Source organism: Ambystoma mexicanum, chromosome 2q, assembly GCF_040938575.1.
Source record: "Ambystoma mexicanum isolate Mex_15411 chromosome 2q, UKY_AmexF1_1, whole genome shotgun sequence".
NCBI classification, from domain to species: Eukaryota; Metazoa; Chordata; class Amphibia; order Caudata; family Ambystomatidae; genus Ambystoma; species Ambystoma mexicanum.
This window is the reverse complement of record NC_090924.1, coordinates 1266556854-1266573625: the sequence shown is the minus strand read 5'-3', so window position 1 is coordinate 1266573625 and position 16772 is coordinate 1266556854. Positions and strand designations below refer to the sequence as shown.

Here is a 16772-nt window from a genome sequence, read left to right as displayed (position 1 = left end):
AAGTGAAAGAACTGTAATAAAGACGGCGCAAGTGACCCAAAACAAGAAAGAAGGGTGCAAGCGACCTGGCAGAATGGAAAGTGGGCAAGTCTGCATGGGAAAGTTGGAAATGGTGCCAGTGGGTACTGAAAAGTAAAGAGTGCAAGTGTGCACGGTAAAGCTGGAAAACGTGCCATGGGCACAAGAAGGACAAAGGAGGGGCAAGTGTGCACGGAAGAAGTTAAAGAAGGTGCCAGGTGGCCCAAGGAGAGGAAGCTGAACGTGCGCACGAGAAGGAAAGAAAGGTGCCAGTGGGTACGAGAAAGAAGTCAAGAAAACAGGGGGGAACAAGAAAGGGGTGCAGAAGGCTACTGAGGCATAAGCTTAAGAGAAGGAAGAGCAGGAAATAAAAGAGGGGTTAAAGCTTGGAGTGGTCGCGCTTAGGAGGAGCAAAGATCCTGGAGTTTTTTTAAAGTCTCTGATGCTACCCCTTGAAAGAACTGTATATGAAACAAACGTATATCATGACAAATTGAACTTTTATTTTGAAACTCAAGAGGGGCCGGAGCTTGGGGAAGGGAACCCTAAGAGGCCTATCAAAGTGGAATCTTGATGATTTTGTGTTACTGAAGGAATTGAAACTTGAGGAAGGGAACCCTGAGACAGCAGACAGCAGCTGTGTTTTTTTGGTTATGTTTTGAACTTGGAAGGACTAAAGCTTGGGAAGGGAACCTCAAGGCATTAAAGACGTTGACATTGTTTGTACTAGGGAGAAGGTCCTATGAACAGTCCCTTTTGATTGAACTCATTCTTTTTAAGCTGACCAACCTACATCTGGTGAGAAGACCACCTGAAACCAATCCTGGTTTCCTATTTTTTTGAACCACCACTTTTTTGCCCTTGAAAGACTTTCTAACACATTTTTGTCAGAAGAGTGAGGGCAGGCATAGGTTTAGACAGACAGATTTTTATTTTGGACTTCCAGACTTCATAGGCCCTTAGAAACATCAGTTAAGGAAACCATCTCTTTGGTGTTAGGGCCAGTCAGGCATTACACCAACCCAGGAACCTTAGCAAATAAAGGATTCGATAACGAATATCTTTGAGTTTGTGTCTCTCTTGATACCATGCCTGTCTCACAGAGGCCATACAAGCTCTATACGCCATTTCATCATTAAAAGTTAGATTGATTGGTTTATGTCGGACCTGGGGGACACTCTGGCAAAAGCCAGATTCTTTCCACCGATGATCAGCGGGACTCCGTTATAGGCTTTTGTATTCGGATGACTTGGTCCTCATGGACCAAACACCTATTGGTCTAGAATGGCAAATTAATAAATGTATGGATTATGTCAAAGAGAATTGGCTGGTGATCAACGTCCCTAAAGCCAAGGTATTGACCTTGGAACTAATACAAGGAAGAAAGGGCAAGACCCACATATGGCACTTGGAAGGTGAGTCGTCAGAACAAGTGGAACTGTTTCATTACTTAGGGACCAGAGTCAACTCTAGTAGGGTTGAGACTCGGACCAAAACAAAAAAAAACTAAAATCAAAGATAACAAAGAGCCTTATAAGGTAGGAAGTTACATACGCAATTTGGTCGCTTCTCACTCCTACCAGTGATTTAATTCTACAAGGTGAAAATGGTGGCAGCCTTTATGTATGGGGCCGAGACAGCTGTGTTCTTACCTTGCAAGATTTGGTCGAATTTAGAGGGAGCTTTCTGGAAAACAGTCCAGGGGCTACCAAAAGATACTCCAACAGAAGTGATTCAACTGTACCTGGAGTCTTTACATGGAATGATCCATTGGAAAAGTATTTCCCTCTACCATAAGTGTATGGAAGACACCTAAGGCCGGTTATATCACTTGTTAAAAACAGCAATAACATCTCATAGAGACGAGATACTGGTTGAGTGGAAAAATTGCTACAATTTTCTGTTGACGGAACTAGACTCCACGAGAGATGAATGTACGCGTTTCCCTGATAAAGTAAGGGCTGAAGCCTGGAGATCAGATTGGATACGCACAAAGGAAAGAGCTACAAACTGGTTTACCACTGTGTCCACGAGGTGCTGGCATAGTTGTCGAAATTCCCCAATAGCTACTGCAGGAACCAATTTCTTAGGGCGAGGCTGAATCTGTTGCCAACTAGGGAGATATTTAGCTCGCGTATGAGACTGGAGGTACTGGATACTGACTGCCGATACTGTAAAGGGCCATAGAACCTGGAAACTCTAAAACATCTATTACTCAGACCTTCCAGGATTTTGCGGCATGAAATGGCAAATTTTGCGGCACAAACCTTTATTTATTGCGGCATTTTTGCGGGACATTTTGTATTAACTGGAGGGTGTAAGATTGCCACATTGCAGGAAATAGGCAGAGTGCAAGGCTACAAGAGAGCCAGGGTATCATTATTATGTATCTTTTGTATTAATTTAATAGGAAGAGTTCCAGATGTCTCTGGCTTGGCAGAACAGTGTTTGATTTGGCTACATTTCTGGTTTAATGTTCAAGCCTATTTAATAGTATTTCAAAAAAGGTAGCAGGCACTCCTCTCCAGAAAGAACATGGCATGATTACCTGTTCTGAAATGAGAGTTTGCAGCACATGCTTTTTGCTCACTGTACCTTTCACAGATGGGAAATGTCCATTTGCATATCAGTCTTTGTCCCGCCCACATGGGCAGTCCAGCACCGAAACGCTATGGCAATTCCTCTCTGAACAAGAGTACCAAAAGCAACCCCATACACGTGTTATCATGCCATGTTCTTTCTGGAGAGGAGCGCCTGCTACCTTCTTTGAACTATTAATAATATTAACTAAATTGATTATAAATTCTAATGCTGAAAATATTCCCCTTCTATGTTCTCCAATCCCCCAAACACCCACACACCTCTCTCACCAACACACATCTCACCAACTCTCCATCCCAACTTACATTCCTTAACCTCTCACTCTGTCATACAAATACTCACGTGCTATGTCACACTGTCAAGTCACAATTTGCACTGCCCAGCCCCTGCCACACTCCAAATCATACTCCCAACTCACCTTACACTCTACAATTCCTCCCGCAATATACAGTTTCATTCTTTTGTGCTGCTTCTGCATCTTACATCCTTTCTCCCATTCTATCACACTCTTCCCTCATACTTTTTCCCAATCTGCAGCTCACTGCCTCTTTCTGGCCAACCGCTTCCTCTCCGCTTTCTGGCTCACTGACCACACGCTCCCCCTACTTTCTGTACCTCTGCTCGCTCTTAGATTTCTGGCCCACCGAATCACTGCTTCCTCTGCTCTCTTGTGCTGCGCTTCCTCCTCTGACCCACTGCTCTCCCTTTGCTTTCTTGCCTATCACTTCACATCTCACCCATCACTCTCCCTCTTTCATAGTGTAACCATTTTTTTATTTTTTTTAAAATGTAGATTTTGACCCAGTTCCTCAAATAGTGGGGCATTTAAAAAAAGAACGGAGGATATACTATTCTTAGACAACCCATTTTTGGAAATGAGCAGGTCACCTTATTCTCAAAGGTGACCGGCGCATTTCCACAGGCTTGAGCTGTAGCGCAAATTGTGCGCTGGCCAGCTGCCTTGAATGGTGTTCTGGGTTGTTTGACCGAAGTGTAATTATTTGCGGCAGAATTGACCGTAGTCAATTTCGCTGCGAATTGATTTGCACTTTAGCCAAACAACCCAAAATGTACCTTTCACCACCACCCCATCCCCTCCCCTACTTAACTGCTTGGTCGCTGCCACTTCCCCTGCAACCCTGCGGTGCCAGATCCGTCCCTCTAACGTGGGTCGGATCTGACTCCGCAGGGTCCCTTTTTTATTTTTTGTTATTTCCTTTTTTTTTTGTCCCCGGCTCCAATTTTGAGGAAAAAGGGGAAAACACTTATGCAACCACCCTAGACCAAAAATGCGGAACATGGGGAGCGGGTGACACCCACGCAACACATGTTCAGTATTTATAAAAATTGATCGAATAGTACTGGACGAAATAGGTCAAATTGTAACATTCGATAGATTTTTGTCATCAAAATGGGCAGTACTTTGAATAGAATCGCTCTCCCGACAGTGTTCTGCAAGCTCCTAGCGCCTTTCACAGGGACAGGCCCTCCAGGTGCCTGCCGCTGTAAAATGCGACCCAAAAAATGCATTTTTATCCTGTTTGAGGAACAGAAATGCAAGCGGCACAGCAGCGGTTCATACCTTAAAAGAAATGCATGACAGGGTCAGGAAAGACCCTGCCATGCAGTGGCAGCCCCACATCCTGTGCGCGTAGGGTTGCCTACAATTTCTGCACATTTAAAAGTGCATCTTGCTTGGAAATGAGGGATGCGCTTTTAAATTTACAAAAACGCCACTTTATTTGATCAAGGAGGTGAAAAAGGCCATCTGAATGGGCGCGCATATAGAATGTGCCCATTCATGTGTCCCTTGTGAATTGGGCTGCACTTTTTTGGTGCGCAAGTGATGAGATGTGTTAGCGCATTTCATTACTTGTGTAAAAAAAAGTTGAGAACCTGTCACCCTGAGTATTATTTTTTTTAAAACAGTAATTTTTGCAGATTACTTCAAAAAAAAAAAAAAAGTTAAAATGTTTTATTTTTTTTTTAAGATGCAATTTTTGCACAAAACGGCCGTTTTTGCGGCATTTTGCACAAAACGGCCGTTTTCGCAGCATTTTGCGGGATCGCAAAATCGCTATAAACTGGAGGGTCTGATTATTCTGTCTTGCAGGGGATTGACACACATGTGATCTGTGCACATGGGGAAATTCTTCACACAGAACAGTACCCGATTATAAGATCAAAGTTGGTTGGTGCTAATGGGTGGTGAAAATTTTCATCTCGTTTTAGATATGATAAACATTTTGAAGACGATATTTTAAGACGAATCACTCGGGTACAAGAAACTTAATGAAATTGTGTATTATTAAATGTCTAATTGAAGAAGGCGTTTTACTTATTTTAACAGTTGTTTTGTATAGCTAAAACGTTTGTGATAAACCAATACTCATAATTAAAAATTAAAAAAAAAAGAACATCCTACACTAAATCCTTAGAAAAAGAGGCTGTGCTGCTGCCTCTGCCTGATCCCAATACAGAGGAGGGGAAAAAGTAGATATCCGCCATGTTACTTTGGGAGTGGACCAACTTCAGCCAAAATAATTAAAACACTTTCACGTCTTTCTTAATTGAGATTTCATAGAACTCTTGCTTTGTTGTGCATTGTAACTAACCCAGCGCAAACACTACACAATGACATGGCAAGTACACAGACTATACTATAAAGGAGACAAGAAAGGGGCAGTAAGTGGGGGAGAGATTAAAGTGATAAAGGCTATAAGAGAAGGGAGGGAAAGAAAGAGGACCCTGCATACCTCTCCTGGCCTGAATTCTCATAGGGCTGCTCCGCACTCCAGTCCTTCTCAAAGTGCTCCGTCCAGGACTGGCGATCACCCTTGCAGAAAAGCTCACCCATCACCTCGGCGGTGGTCACCATGCCAGAAGCCTGGCTCAACACCATCGCCAACGATCGGTCTCTGCCGGCCACGTCTCGCATAAGCTCCTCAGATGTCATTCGAACTGGAGGTCTTCGCAGGATCTCAGCATGGCAGGTTTCCTCGTCCTCCGCACCGCCCTGCATGTGCCCTTGGGCTGTGAGACAGGAGAGGCAATAAGGTGCTAATCCGTCCTCAGACGCTCATGCCCGCTGCCGGCAAGCAGGTATGGAAAACTCACCAGGCGTAGGGGAAACTGGCTGCGACTTGTGCCATTCGTCGGTCCAGCTGCTTAAGGATGATCGGTCCCCAGCATCGCTGCCCGTGGATCTTTCCAGATCACCATTTTCCTCAAAATGCCGTGCGTCCAGCCTGTACGGTGATGAACTGTAGATCAGAAAGAAGGCACAAATGAATGTAGCAAAAGCAGTGCCACAGAGGCCCTCCTAACCATGGGTAACAAGAGATTGAAAAGAGTGTAGGTCTCTGTGCATGTGCATTGGGCCCTGGGTAAGTTTGCTTGTTTATTTTATTTATATAGCGTGCCTGATCCAGGGGAAGCTGGGTGCTTAAGGTGAAGATCATGGTTACAGTATACAATTTATACAGATAGATTGAAGATGATACATTCTAATAACAGCGATTCAAGAAGATTCATTCAAATAACAGGATCGGCAGGGGTGAGTGGGGAGCATAAAATGGTACGAGATACAAAGCAGGGGGGCAGATATATACATAAGGGAATGGGAGTGCAGAAAGATGTCAAATGGAAGGAGAGTAATGTTACTTTTTGTTAATAACCATGTGATGACGTGGCTTCTGAAAGTTTCAAAGGTTTGAATAGATTTGATCTCCTGTGGAAGTGTGTTCCATAATTGGGCGGCTAGGACTGGGAAACTGGTTCCGCCGGCTCTAGGGCACATCTGGAAGCCCCTTGTATAGAGGACTCAAATCTGACCTAGATTGGTAAATCCTCAAGATTCTTTGGCAGTGTAACCAGTGGCTTGTGTACAATCTGGCTGGAGGCATGTGGGAAAATACCATTGTTAGCATCACTACCACACTATCCCCATTAAAGCAGATAGCTGTGCAGTTACAACACTACAAACATATGTAGGCCAGGCATTTTAACTCTTACGCTACACACACACTTGCATGAAGTACTTCAACGAAACAATTCCCAGTGCGGTAACCTGCACACAGACCTATGCAATGACACTTGTTTAACAAGCACAAACCCCTGCACAAGTGCACCTCTTCCATACATCCCGGTGCGGTGTTGCTTCGGTGAACCTCTCTTGTATAGGTTGCCTTCATTTTAAGAGATGTTAAGTGATCATGCCACACTTCCATGCAAAGCTTCGCTTTTCTGTTAGGCAATAGTATTAACCATGTTGCCTGCTCTTCTTATGCTGCGCTACGCGAGTGTGCGATATTATGGTAGCCTTGTTTTGCTGCGCCATTGTATGCAATGTTGTTTTACATGTCTTGCCATGCTACACCACTTTACATTTTGCTACTCAATGTTGTGAGATGTCTGTTAAGGGGTGGATTGCCAACCATTCTCCAGTGTATGTAATGCACGGTCATATGTTATGCATTGTTGCACTGCAGCCCACCTGAAACCCAGAACTGTGCAACAATGCACGCACTCCGACACCCTGCAGCACGGAGTGGCCAAATCAATGGCAGATGAGCACGGGCGTGGGGACCAGGGTGGGGGAACATGAATGGGTAGCGCGGGGAGTCTGCACTACCCCCATAGGACTCAGTCTCCAGTGATCTTTATTAGCCCCTCTTCTTTCTGGCACTAACAACACTGTCACACTCACTCAAGTGTCTACAAAGGATCTGGCTTCACACATAGATCCACATGCATCTTTCACAACACCAATAACCTCCCTTTTGAGACAAGCCAACACCTTGCATGGCAGCCCTCAGTCCCGAGGAGTTAGACGGGGGAACAAGAGTTTAGTTTGCAAAATGGATGCAAAATGCTGATATCAGGGGAGCAAGTCCATCAGTGGAGTGATGTTATGGCGGTGTACTCCCAATTCTAGAGCACTCTTCAAGTCCAGGTCTAGTGGCATTGAATGATAACTACCCAGATCCCCGAAGACCGGATGTGATCCTAGAACACTAAATAGGTTCCGCATTCACACAAACAGGCGAGCCAATTTCAAGGCGCCAGAATATAGGGCTGGCAAAGCAAGCTGTGTGCATGTTGCAAATCTTCTTATGCTAGCTAGAAAAATGGAAAGGTCCAAGGACTTGCCTATGCAGCACTGTGGTGCGTGCCACTTGGGTTGCTGCAGAAATCTGACCTTGGTTTTTGGAGGCCATTTCCTCTGATCAGAATCGCCCCACCATCACCACGCCAAGCTAGCACCACTAGACTGTACTCCTCGGGTCCTCTCCCACACTGGCTCCACACTTGCGAGTCAAAAATGTATAATTGCTAATTTCGTTCATGACTTTTGTATTACTACACGCTGTACTGTTAAACTTGAGAAGTGCAGTAATAAATAAATAAATATATAAAAGCTGCTTAACCTCTGACACCACTGACCAAACACAAAGTAGCAGCAAATAAAGCTGCAAGCCTCCAGGCAACGTTCAGCTTGTTCCTCAAGGATTTTTCAAGAAGAGGCACGTGTCAGGGCTGCAACAGCGCTCCCTTCCATTTCAAATTCATGCTCAGCTTTTGCTGGCATCAAAGAAGCAGGTTAGATGTCTGCTTGGACCTTGCTTTCTTGGACACCTAATGGATAGCAGTTTCACATGGACTCTGGTATTGGTCATTAGAAGGACATAGCACACGTTCCATCAGATAGGTCCAATGCACCGCGGTGCTCCTTGATTGGCACGTGGACACCCTCGAGCACACGCAGTGCTTTCAGTGAGGGAGACTAAAAGCACATCAGGAAATTGCTTTTTTCCTTCTTAAATCGGTCTTGTGACGTGCAAATGGCTGGATGCTGGAAACCTGACATGCCAGCAATCACACATTTAACTGGGCGGCCCAAGAGGTAGCAGAGGTTGGCATCACGGAGTCCAGGAGGCTCCTCGTGTATAGATTCCCCCACTCTACCTGCGTGCATCCTCTCCCAGGAGTCTGAGAAGACCATGTCCCCTCTGAATGGGAGCACAAGTAACCTCAGACATGTTTTTGGCTTGTTGGGCTAGATCAGTAAGTTACTACCCGATTTCATAGGCATGACGAGAAAGGGACCCACATCCGGGTATACCCTTGCCAACTAGCTCTGGAGTTGCTGGCTCAATAGACCCCGCTTTAAGGTTGTGTCGCCTTCTGTGCAGAGGAAACCGGGGCATGGCACTTTTTTACTAGACTACTTCTTTTGGGGGGGCAGGGACAAGATTGATTTGCTTTTGGTTCACCCCATGGTCCAATGGCGAAACGTTAAATGAAATGGAAAGATGGCCAGATGAGTTATGACCAACTCAAAGATGTTCATCTATTACGCTGTAGTGTTTAGTAGGCCTCACAATTTGCACTTGCCACAAGCGATTGGGGAGTCACAATGGACTCCTGGCGAGTATGAAATAGTGGTATGGATGCTTGTGGAGAATTTAAGGGAGAGTGACTTTTTAACTGGATATTGGCTTACACATTGAAATGTTTACCCCGGAATGCCTTAACATGCAAGATAGAACAGCCATTGAAGGCACATTTCAAGAACTCTGGAAGCAACTGTGGTTCACAGGCTCCAGTATAGTGTAATATGCCAGAGGCAAAGAACTCTAAACTACTAGTCACAGGTCGTTATTCCACCAAGGAGGACTCAAAGTTGAAATATCATCCCAAAGTTACTCGAGGGTCCGGTGCACGGTACAAACAACTAAACTAAACTAAAGTCGGCGTTCTTTGCCAAATCATTGTTTGCCAGCTACTCCACGTGACCAAATAGCGTAAAACAGGGCATATTATTCTCCCAATACATAGGTTACCTTATCTCCCAAAACTGCAGGCCCCCTGAAAAACAGGTAATGGGCATGATCAAAAAACCGACCACTGCCCCATTATGTTGACCTTTACTTCGGGAGGACGATGTCCACTGCCCACCCCACTCCCAGGTGGGGTATAGTAAGGATAGTGCCAGCTTCATCACTTGGCCAAATTGTGTAATTTGGTCAATAAACAATTTTCCACCTTTCTTACTTACTGTATTTTCGCAGCGGGCAAATCACCAAGTTTGTAGTTCTCAGAAATCAGATAAATTATGGTTAAATTGAAATCAGAGATAAACTTGGTGCACAACCACTTGAACACATGTCACTCTTGTAACAAGTAGGCACTTGCCTATTTTTCCATGCACAATGCTACAAATCTACAGAACGCAGACAAATCTTATGTCCAGTAGTCACATTATTCAGTGTATAAAAGCCAGGCCCATGACTTTGTCAATGCGTGCTAGTGGTAGCGTCTGTCTCTTGATCAACAAAAGTTACAAAGGTCTGGCAGTGATCATTCAGGTTTCCTTTCTGATTCTGAAATAATAGTTTAGGGTTAATATCTGAAACCCTTCAGTGCCACACACTGTGATAACACAAAAGGCCTGCTGGCGAGAACTTTTAATCACTACCATCAGACTTCACATCATAAGAGCATGCAGGAAGTATGATGATGTTGGTGATGAATAGTGCAGGGAGCAGCAGGGTCTTGAGATCTCACAATAGCATTATGTACAATAACATGATCTACATCATGGTATCAAAGTACCAAGTTCCAATAGCACACACAATCTGTGAAATTCATCAGCTAATGCAGCTATGTAAAACCTAGATCTTTGCAAATAAATGAATTTCAGGGGCAGTAACAGCAAAGAGCATCCAGGAGTGAATCTTTCCACTCGTTGAATGTTTGAACAACTCTAGGCCGGAGCGGCCACTTCTCAATACCCGAGAAGCACAGTAACCCACAATTAATGGTGCTCCCTGTTTGTTTCTGTGGACTCATAAGCTTGGGATAAACACCAAAATGTGGTCATGTGATTCCCTTTGCGGGCTACATTTACATTTGTGCCTCGTGTGTTTGGGTGTGGCGGTTGCGGTCGTGTGTTTCTAAATGCAGAGGTGGATCCCTCCTACGAATGCTTGTGGTTATGGTTTCAAAACAGATAATTACCTTTGCCAAACAAAACCAAATGGAGTGACTCCATTTTAGAAATGTTTCAACACTCCTGAAGGAAGGAAGTGCCTCTCCTAGAGTGACACTCGCTGATAAAGGCAGACAGCCGCCATGCAGAGGTTAGCCAAATGTATGTAATGTCGTTTGAAACTTAATGGGGTCTTGATAATCAAAAACAGTTGAGAATGAGTCTGTTTTGGCCAAGTTGGCAATACTTGCCACTGTTTTTTTCCTCTCAGTTTTGAAGCCAGTTCATTTTGCAAAATGAAAATAACGTTTACACAATTATAGAATGTTCATCAGGGGTGTTGCTAGGTCTGGAATAGGTCTGGCGCTATGCTAATATCAGGAATTTCAGAACTCGGGGCTAGCCAGCCTTTTGATTGTAGCCGCTGTGCCTCCATCTGGGGCTACTTTGAGAAACCAAAGGGTGTCTCACCTGCTAGGCCTCAGGGATTTCACTTTCTCAGGTGGCCAGGGCACACCCATCGTCATTGGATCCAGACCCAGGGTGTGGACCAGTGCTGGAGGATCACCTGTTTGAGGGGTCTTCGGTGAGTGGGGGTGAGGCAGCCAATGGCACGACGCGGTATTCCCCCCTTTTTTGTACACCTAACCCATCCGATTGGTTAGGATTCGCTGATGTCCCAACCCCCCTTTCCACATGAACACTGGGCCGAGGAAGAGGGCGATCGAGAGTGACGAGACCAACTCTTATACATCACACTGGACATGTCCCGTTAATCGGGTCAGGCAAAGTCAGGCACTTGACTAAGTGCATACATCTGATACCAATTAGCTATCCTCACACGGATAAAAGTCGGAACGTAGAGACACACACTGAGCAAGGTAGAACATGAGTAAGAGTAGAAATTCTTGGGCGTAGGCGAACCTATTGAAGCAGAGTGGTGTAGGGATGAGAGTAGCAGGTCGAGAACCCCAGGAGTTCCCTACCGGAGGCCGTTGCCTACAACAGTCCACGCAAGACACACAGAGAATGCCAAATCCCAAAGCAGAAGGCTGCTTTGTGGTTCGGGGATGTCAGCGTACCTCCCGGGTGAAAGGCAGAGTTGTGGAGGCGAGGCCAAGCCTGTGGTACTAACCTTGACACGTGAATGGGAAAACTGTAGAGACAGGAATGAACACACAAAGCCGGCGAGTTGACAATCGACCTGAGACCAGTGTGTGCTAAAGAAAGATTGAAGTTGCAACATTATATCGCAAGTGAAGGTTGCACGCGTATGGATGGGACGCGAAGAAAGGCAGACGTGTGAATAAACTTTGAAGTAAGGACAGCTGTGAAACCAGCGATACTGCTTAACAGAGTGGTACAGCAAAGGAAGTAGCCCACTCGAAAGTCTTTGTGAAAGGTGAATTGTTTGTAGCGATAAAGTGAATGAACTGTAAAAGCAAAGTGATCAAAATTAACCCAGAGAGAAGGGGAGAGTAAAAAAGCTGAACGTTGAACTTTGAGTCGAAGTGGTCCTGCCGAGGTCTGTAGAGAAAGCCAGGCACATTCGAAAGTCTTCGACATCCGGAAACGGTCTGAGCCCGACTGCGGGAGACCCGAAGTGTAATAAGTTTGGGGAATGGAGCACCCTACAAGTATCGTTGAACTTTTTGTTGTGAAAGGTCTGAGCCGGACAGAGGGGGACCAACATGAACTTTTGTTTTGAAGAGGTCTGTGCCCGAAAGAGGGGGACCGGCTTGAACTTTCTTTTGAACATTGTTTGGAAGACTGGAAAGAGAGACTTTAACGTGGAAGGTCAGGCGGGCCTCGGTCCACGTTTAGAAATATTTTAGTGTTGAAAACCCGAGCCAGGGTGTTTCATTCTGCCTAAGAGTACCACCTTATGCTGTCTAACACGATTCAGCCACATTTATGCTTTACATTCGAACACAGATTCTTCTTTACATACACATCTCCTTTATACACTATTTTTGTACAAGAGATAGGGCAGGCATTAGATTTTGTTAGCATAGGCCATTTTGATTTGACGGATGCAACTAGGACTGTTTTATTCATTATTTGATCGTTGTAACTACTCCCATCCTAGCTATAGGGCATTCTATGGAGTTTCTCCCACCCCATTGAAACTTTAATAAACGTTTTTCAAATGGTACCCTGCGTGTCAGTGTCATACTTGTGATACCATGCCTCCTCTACACTACAACCAAAATACCTGGGGCTATAGCCCCTTGATCCCTTCCTAGTAAGGCCTCTGTCTCCAAGCTACTCCACATAAAAAAGGACATTTGATGCAACCTGTGTGCAACAACCGCGTGGTCGATCCAAATCCTACTAGGCGCTCAGCCTTTTATCCCTCCACAGGCATGGAGTTAGGTATTAGTAATGCCAGTTACTGGCATACAGAGCTATGGAAACACTGTAGGAGAGCCCCATAAAAGTAGGTAATCCTGTTAGACAGCTAAGTAGTATGCAGTGCTGTGCTGACCAAGACATGTCTGGAACCTGAAACCCTGAGGTTCAAAAAATACTAGAACTGGTGTCGAACTACGAGCCATCAACTGTGGGACAGACTAAAAATGCAAATTGTGCACCAGAGACAGAATAAATGAAAAAGCGCAACTGATAATCTTGATGTAATAAGAATTTCAGAAAAGCAAACTCAAAACCAATTGTGTAAATAATTGAAGACTCGAACGACATTACACACATTTGGCTAACCTCTTCATGCCGGCTGCCTGTCTTTATCAGCGAGTGTGACTCCAGGAGAGGCACTTCCTTCCTCCAGGAGTGTTGAAATATTTCTAAAATGCATTCACTCCATTTTATTTTGTTTGTCAAAGGTAAATATCTGTTTTGAAACCATGACCACAAGCATTCTTGGGAGGGATCCACCTAGGTATTCAGAAACACGCGCCCGCAAATGCCACACCGAAACACACGAGGCACAAATGTACACATAGACCACAAAGGTAATCAGGCTGCTACATTTTGGGGTTGATCCCACGCTTCTGAGTCAACAGAAACCGGGTGGCCCATTAATTGTGGGTTACTGTGCTATTGAGAGGTGGGAGCTCCGGCCTGGATGGCTTTTTGCCATTACTGCCCCTGAAATAAATTCATTGGAAAGATCTAGGTTTACATGTATGCATTAGCTGATGAATATCAAAGACTGTGTGCTATAGGAAAGTGGTATTTGATAACATGATGTACCTCCAAAATACTTATACAGCCCCATCGTGAGAAAGCCAGGAACAAAGATGTCTGGGTACAGTGATTAGAAAGACACAGACTCTTGCTTGTGAGTATCGCTGGAGTTGCTCTGCATCAATGCATTCTAATCAGTGTCAGCAAGGCAAATGTCCACACAGGTGCAGGGTTCACAAACAGGTTTTGGAAATCTGCAGAGGGTGGGACATCCATTTAAATCGAGAGAGACGCATTGGATCATTTGGATAGATTGTGGTTGGTTTTTCGCTTGCTTGCAAACATCCGTGCATGGTGGCTAGGATGATCAGACGTCCGGGTTTTCCTGGGACAGTCCCGGGAAAATCGCCCTCTGTCCCGGCGTCACAGGATTTTTTTTATTTTATAAACCACTTCCTGGGATTGGATCGGTGGGTACGGTCCCGGTTTAAGCCGGGAACCGATTCCAAATCCCGAAATCGGGCCCGGCGCAACTCTTCATGCGTGTGAATGGGGGCGTGAATGTTCATTCACGCGCCCATTTCCTCCCACTTTCAGGCCGCTCTCCTCCAATACGAGGAGTGTGCCTGTGAGCACACACCCCACACCCGCAATAGGCCAGCAACATAGAAGTATTACTACAGTTTAATCAGAGTCCTATTTGTGTTTACAATAGTCCTACTTCTATGTCTATGCCCTGTCCTGTTTTTCTTGTTTGTTTTTTTATCTGGTCACTCCAATTGTGGCATCCATTTTGTGATGGAGGGAGTGAATTCTAATCTCGCCATGCACGGAAAGTCTTCTGCCTGTGTGTGCCGTTCAAGTTGTGCGTTTGTGGGGGCACGGGAAGATCCTGGGTTATTGAGCCAAGAGCAGCATGCATGCATGCATGGATGGATGCATGCATGCATTCAGGCATTCACTGATGTGTGGAGTATGCTGTGGCCGATTAGAATTGGGGTGAAGATCCTGCCCACATGGTTGCAAATTGAACGGGCTATTGCACACACCTATTAATGGAAATCAGAAGAAGGTGCCGAAATACAAACTAATGCGACTTATAGAAGTTGTCAAATTACACAGCCATGTTTTTGTGGGCATGATTTACAAAGCTCCCATGGTTTCCCAATCATAAACGGATATACTTGCCCTCTGAATTTCACTTAAATAAGTTAATTCCAATATTTCGTGGCATTGACAATGCTTATATGTATTGTATGGGCCCTGCTTCTTTGGAATCCAAGTTCTACCTCCATCTTCCTGCAACATCCACGTGATCATTATATGGCCGTAACTTGTGGTGCTTTGCTCCAGGAGGATCAACCATGGAAAAAGAGCCTTCGATAATCAGATGCGTGCCGAAACTCCACCCAGTAGCCCCACACGAGCTGGACAATTGCTCCCAGTTTCAGCAAGCCGTGAAAACGCAGCGGTTTTGTAGCCGCAGACCAAAATGACACTTTTCAACATCATCTCTCATCACCTCTAGGATTGCTTAGGAACTAGGAATGCTAACCCAGCAGGCTCCCGTTAGCTTGGTGCAGTGTGAACGGCTTCTGTCGCAAGGGGTCTGCCTGCAGTTGCCCAGTTCACCTTTGGCCGCATTCTGTAATTTTATTTATTTGAATGAATAAATCGGCCCTGGGGCATTGTGGCGCTGTTACAGAAGGACTTGCTTAGATACAATGGTACAGTGAAAAAGATACAGTACAACAGTTGTGATGACATTTACAAGATATGCCCCTTATAAGATAAACAAGTTCCATGGTTACATGGGAACTGTCAGATCTTATGTTAAAGGAGGGCCGGACCAGTTGAAGAGCTTGGTTTTCAAGCCTCTAAGGAACACTGCGAGGGAGGTCTCTTTCCTAAGAGAGAGGGGTAGCGCGTTCCAGATTGGGTGCTAGGAAAGGAAAGCTCGCGCCTCCAGCTTTGGCTCTTTTAAAGGCAAGGACGAAGAGCTGATTGGAGGGCTGACCCGCTTGGGTAATGTAAATGAATTGGTAAATGTGGTCCAAGCCATTACACAGAGCATGCACTCAATCCAATTCCATTAACACACAATGTGGCAGTGGGGCCTGGCGTTAAAGGACACAGTGGCATTTTCACTAAAGCCTCCGAGGCAGCGGGGATGGGATCAAATACTCCAGCACACTGCTAGTGACATCACATAACATTTGACCGTTATAAGTTCACAGGACGGGACATTGGACAGGTTTTAAACCTAATTAATCAAAGGAAATTGATAAGCCAACGCCATACAACAAAATGACTACATTATTTCACCTGCTCCATAGAAGTCAATTTAAAGACAGCACCTGGTGACCCATTGTGCACACCGACAATCCGCTGCGGTGTCGCCAGTCTGCCCACCAGCTCCTTGATAGTTCCTAGAGGCTGTGGTGGTACAGATCAGAGCTGGCATCGCATCTCCTGTTGATGCTAAAGACTCAGATGGTGCCTTCTGTTAAAGTTGTGGGACTAGGGGGCATTAGGAGTTCAAGAGAAACCACGTGGGGAGCAATTGCGACCTAACAAATCAGGGGATGGCAGCAAGTTGCCTCATGATCCTGCAGTCCTTGTGAGATGAAGTTGAGGATGTCACCATGTTCTAGCAGAACTTTACTAAAAGTAGATCAGTGGGATTGAACACATGTTGCCCCCTCCCCCCTTCCCCGCACCCTCCTCTTTCTGACCCCCCCGAGATTGACGCGACATAAAACACGGGCCAGTGGAATTTCGACCTGAAACCGAGAACTCGAAATAAATGTGCGCACAAACATTGTTGAATGACGGCACGGAAATAATTCTGCGTGCTGTTTTTTGTTTAAAAAACGTACGTGATAACGCAACTGCAATAACACACCCACGCCCCAACTCCCAAGAACCCAACACCGTCGTGGGAACAGAGATAAGCTTCCATTCTCATTGGCTGTTGCATTCCAAGCACAACACGGCCGTTTATCAGGGCTTT

The 16772-nt window shown here is 45.3% G+C and overlaps 1 protein-coding gene across 5 annotated transcripts in view; it reads right to left on the bottom strand.

Annotated features, from left to right (window-relative positions):
• Positions 1-16772, bottom strand: part of SHROOM4 (shroom family member 4) — a 678783-nt gene that overhangs the window by 22884 nt on the left and 639127 nt on the right. For 4 of the 5 annotated variants that reach the window (XM_069648654.1, XM_069648655.1, XM_069648658.1 and 1 more), the window contains 2 exons: positions 5737-5882; positions 5376-5652 (listed from right to left, as the gene is read on the bottom strand). The exons of the other annotated variant lie outside the window; for it this stretch is intronic. In XM_069648654.1, coding sequence (XP_069504755.1) covers positions 5376-5652; positions 5737-5882 — 423 coding nt within the window. The remainder of the gene's footprint in view (positions 1-5375; positions 5653-5736; positions 5883-16772) is intronic. 5 annotated transcript variants of the gene reach the window in all.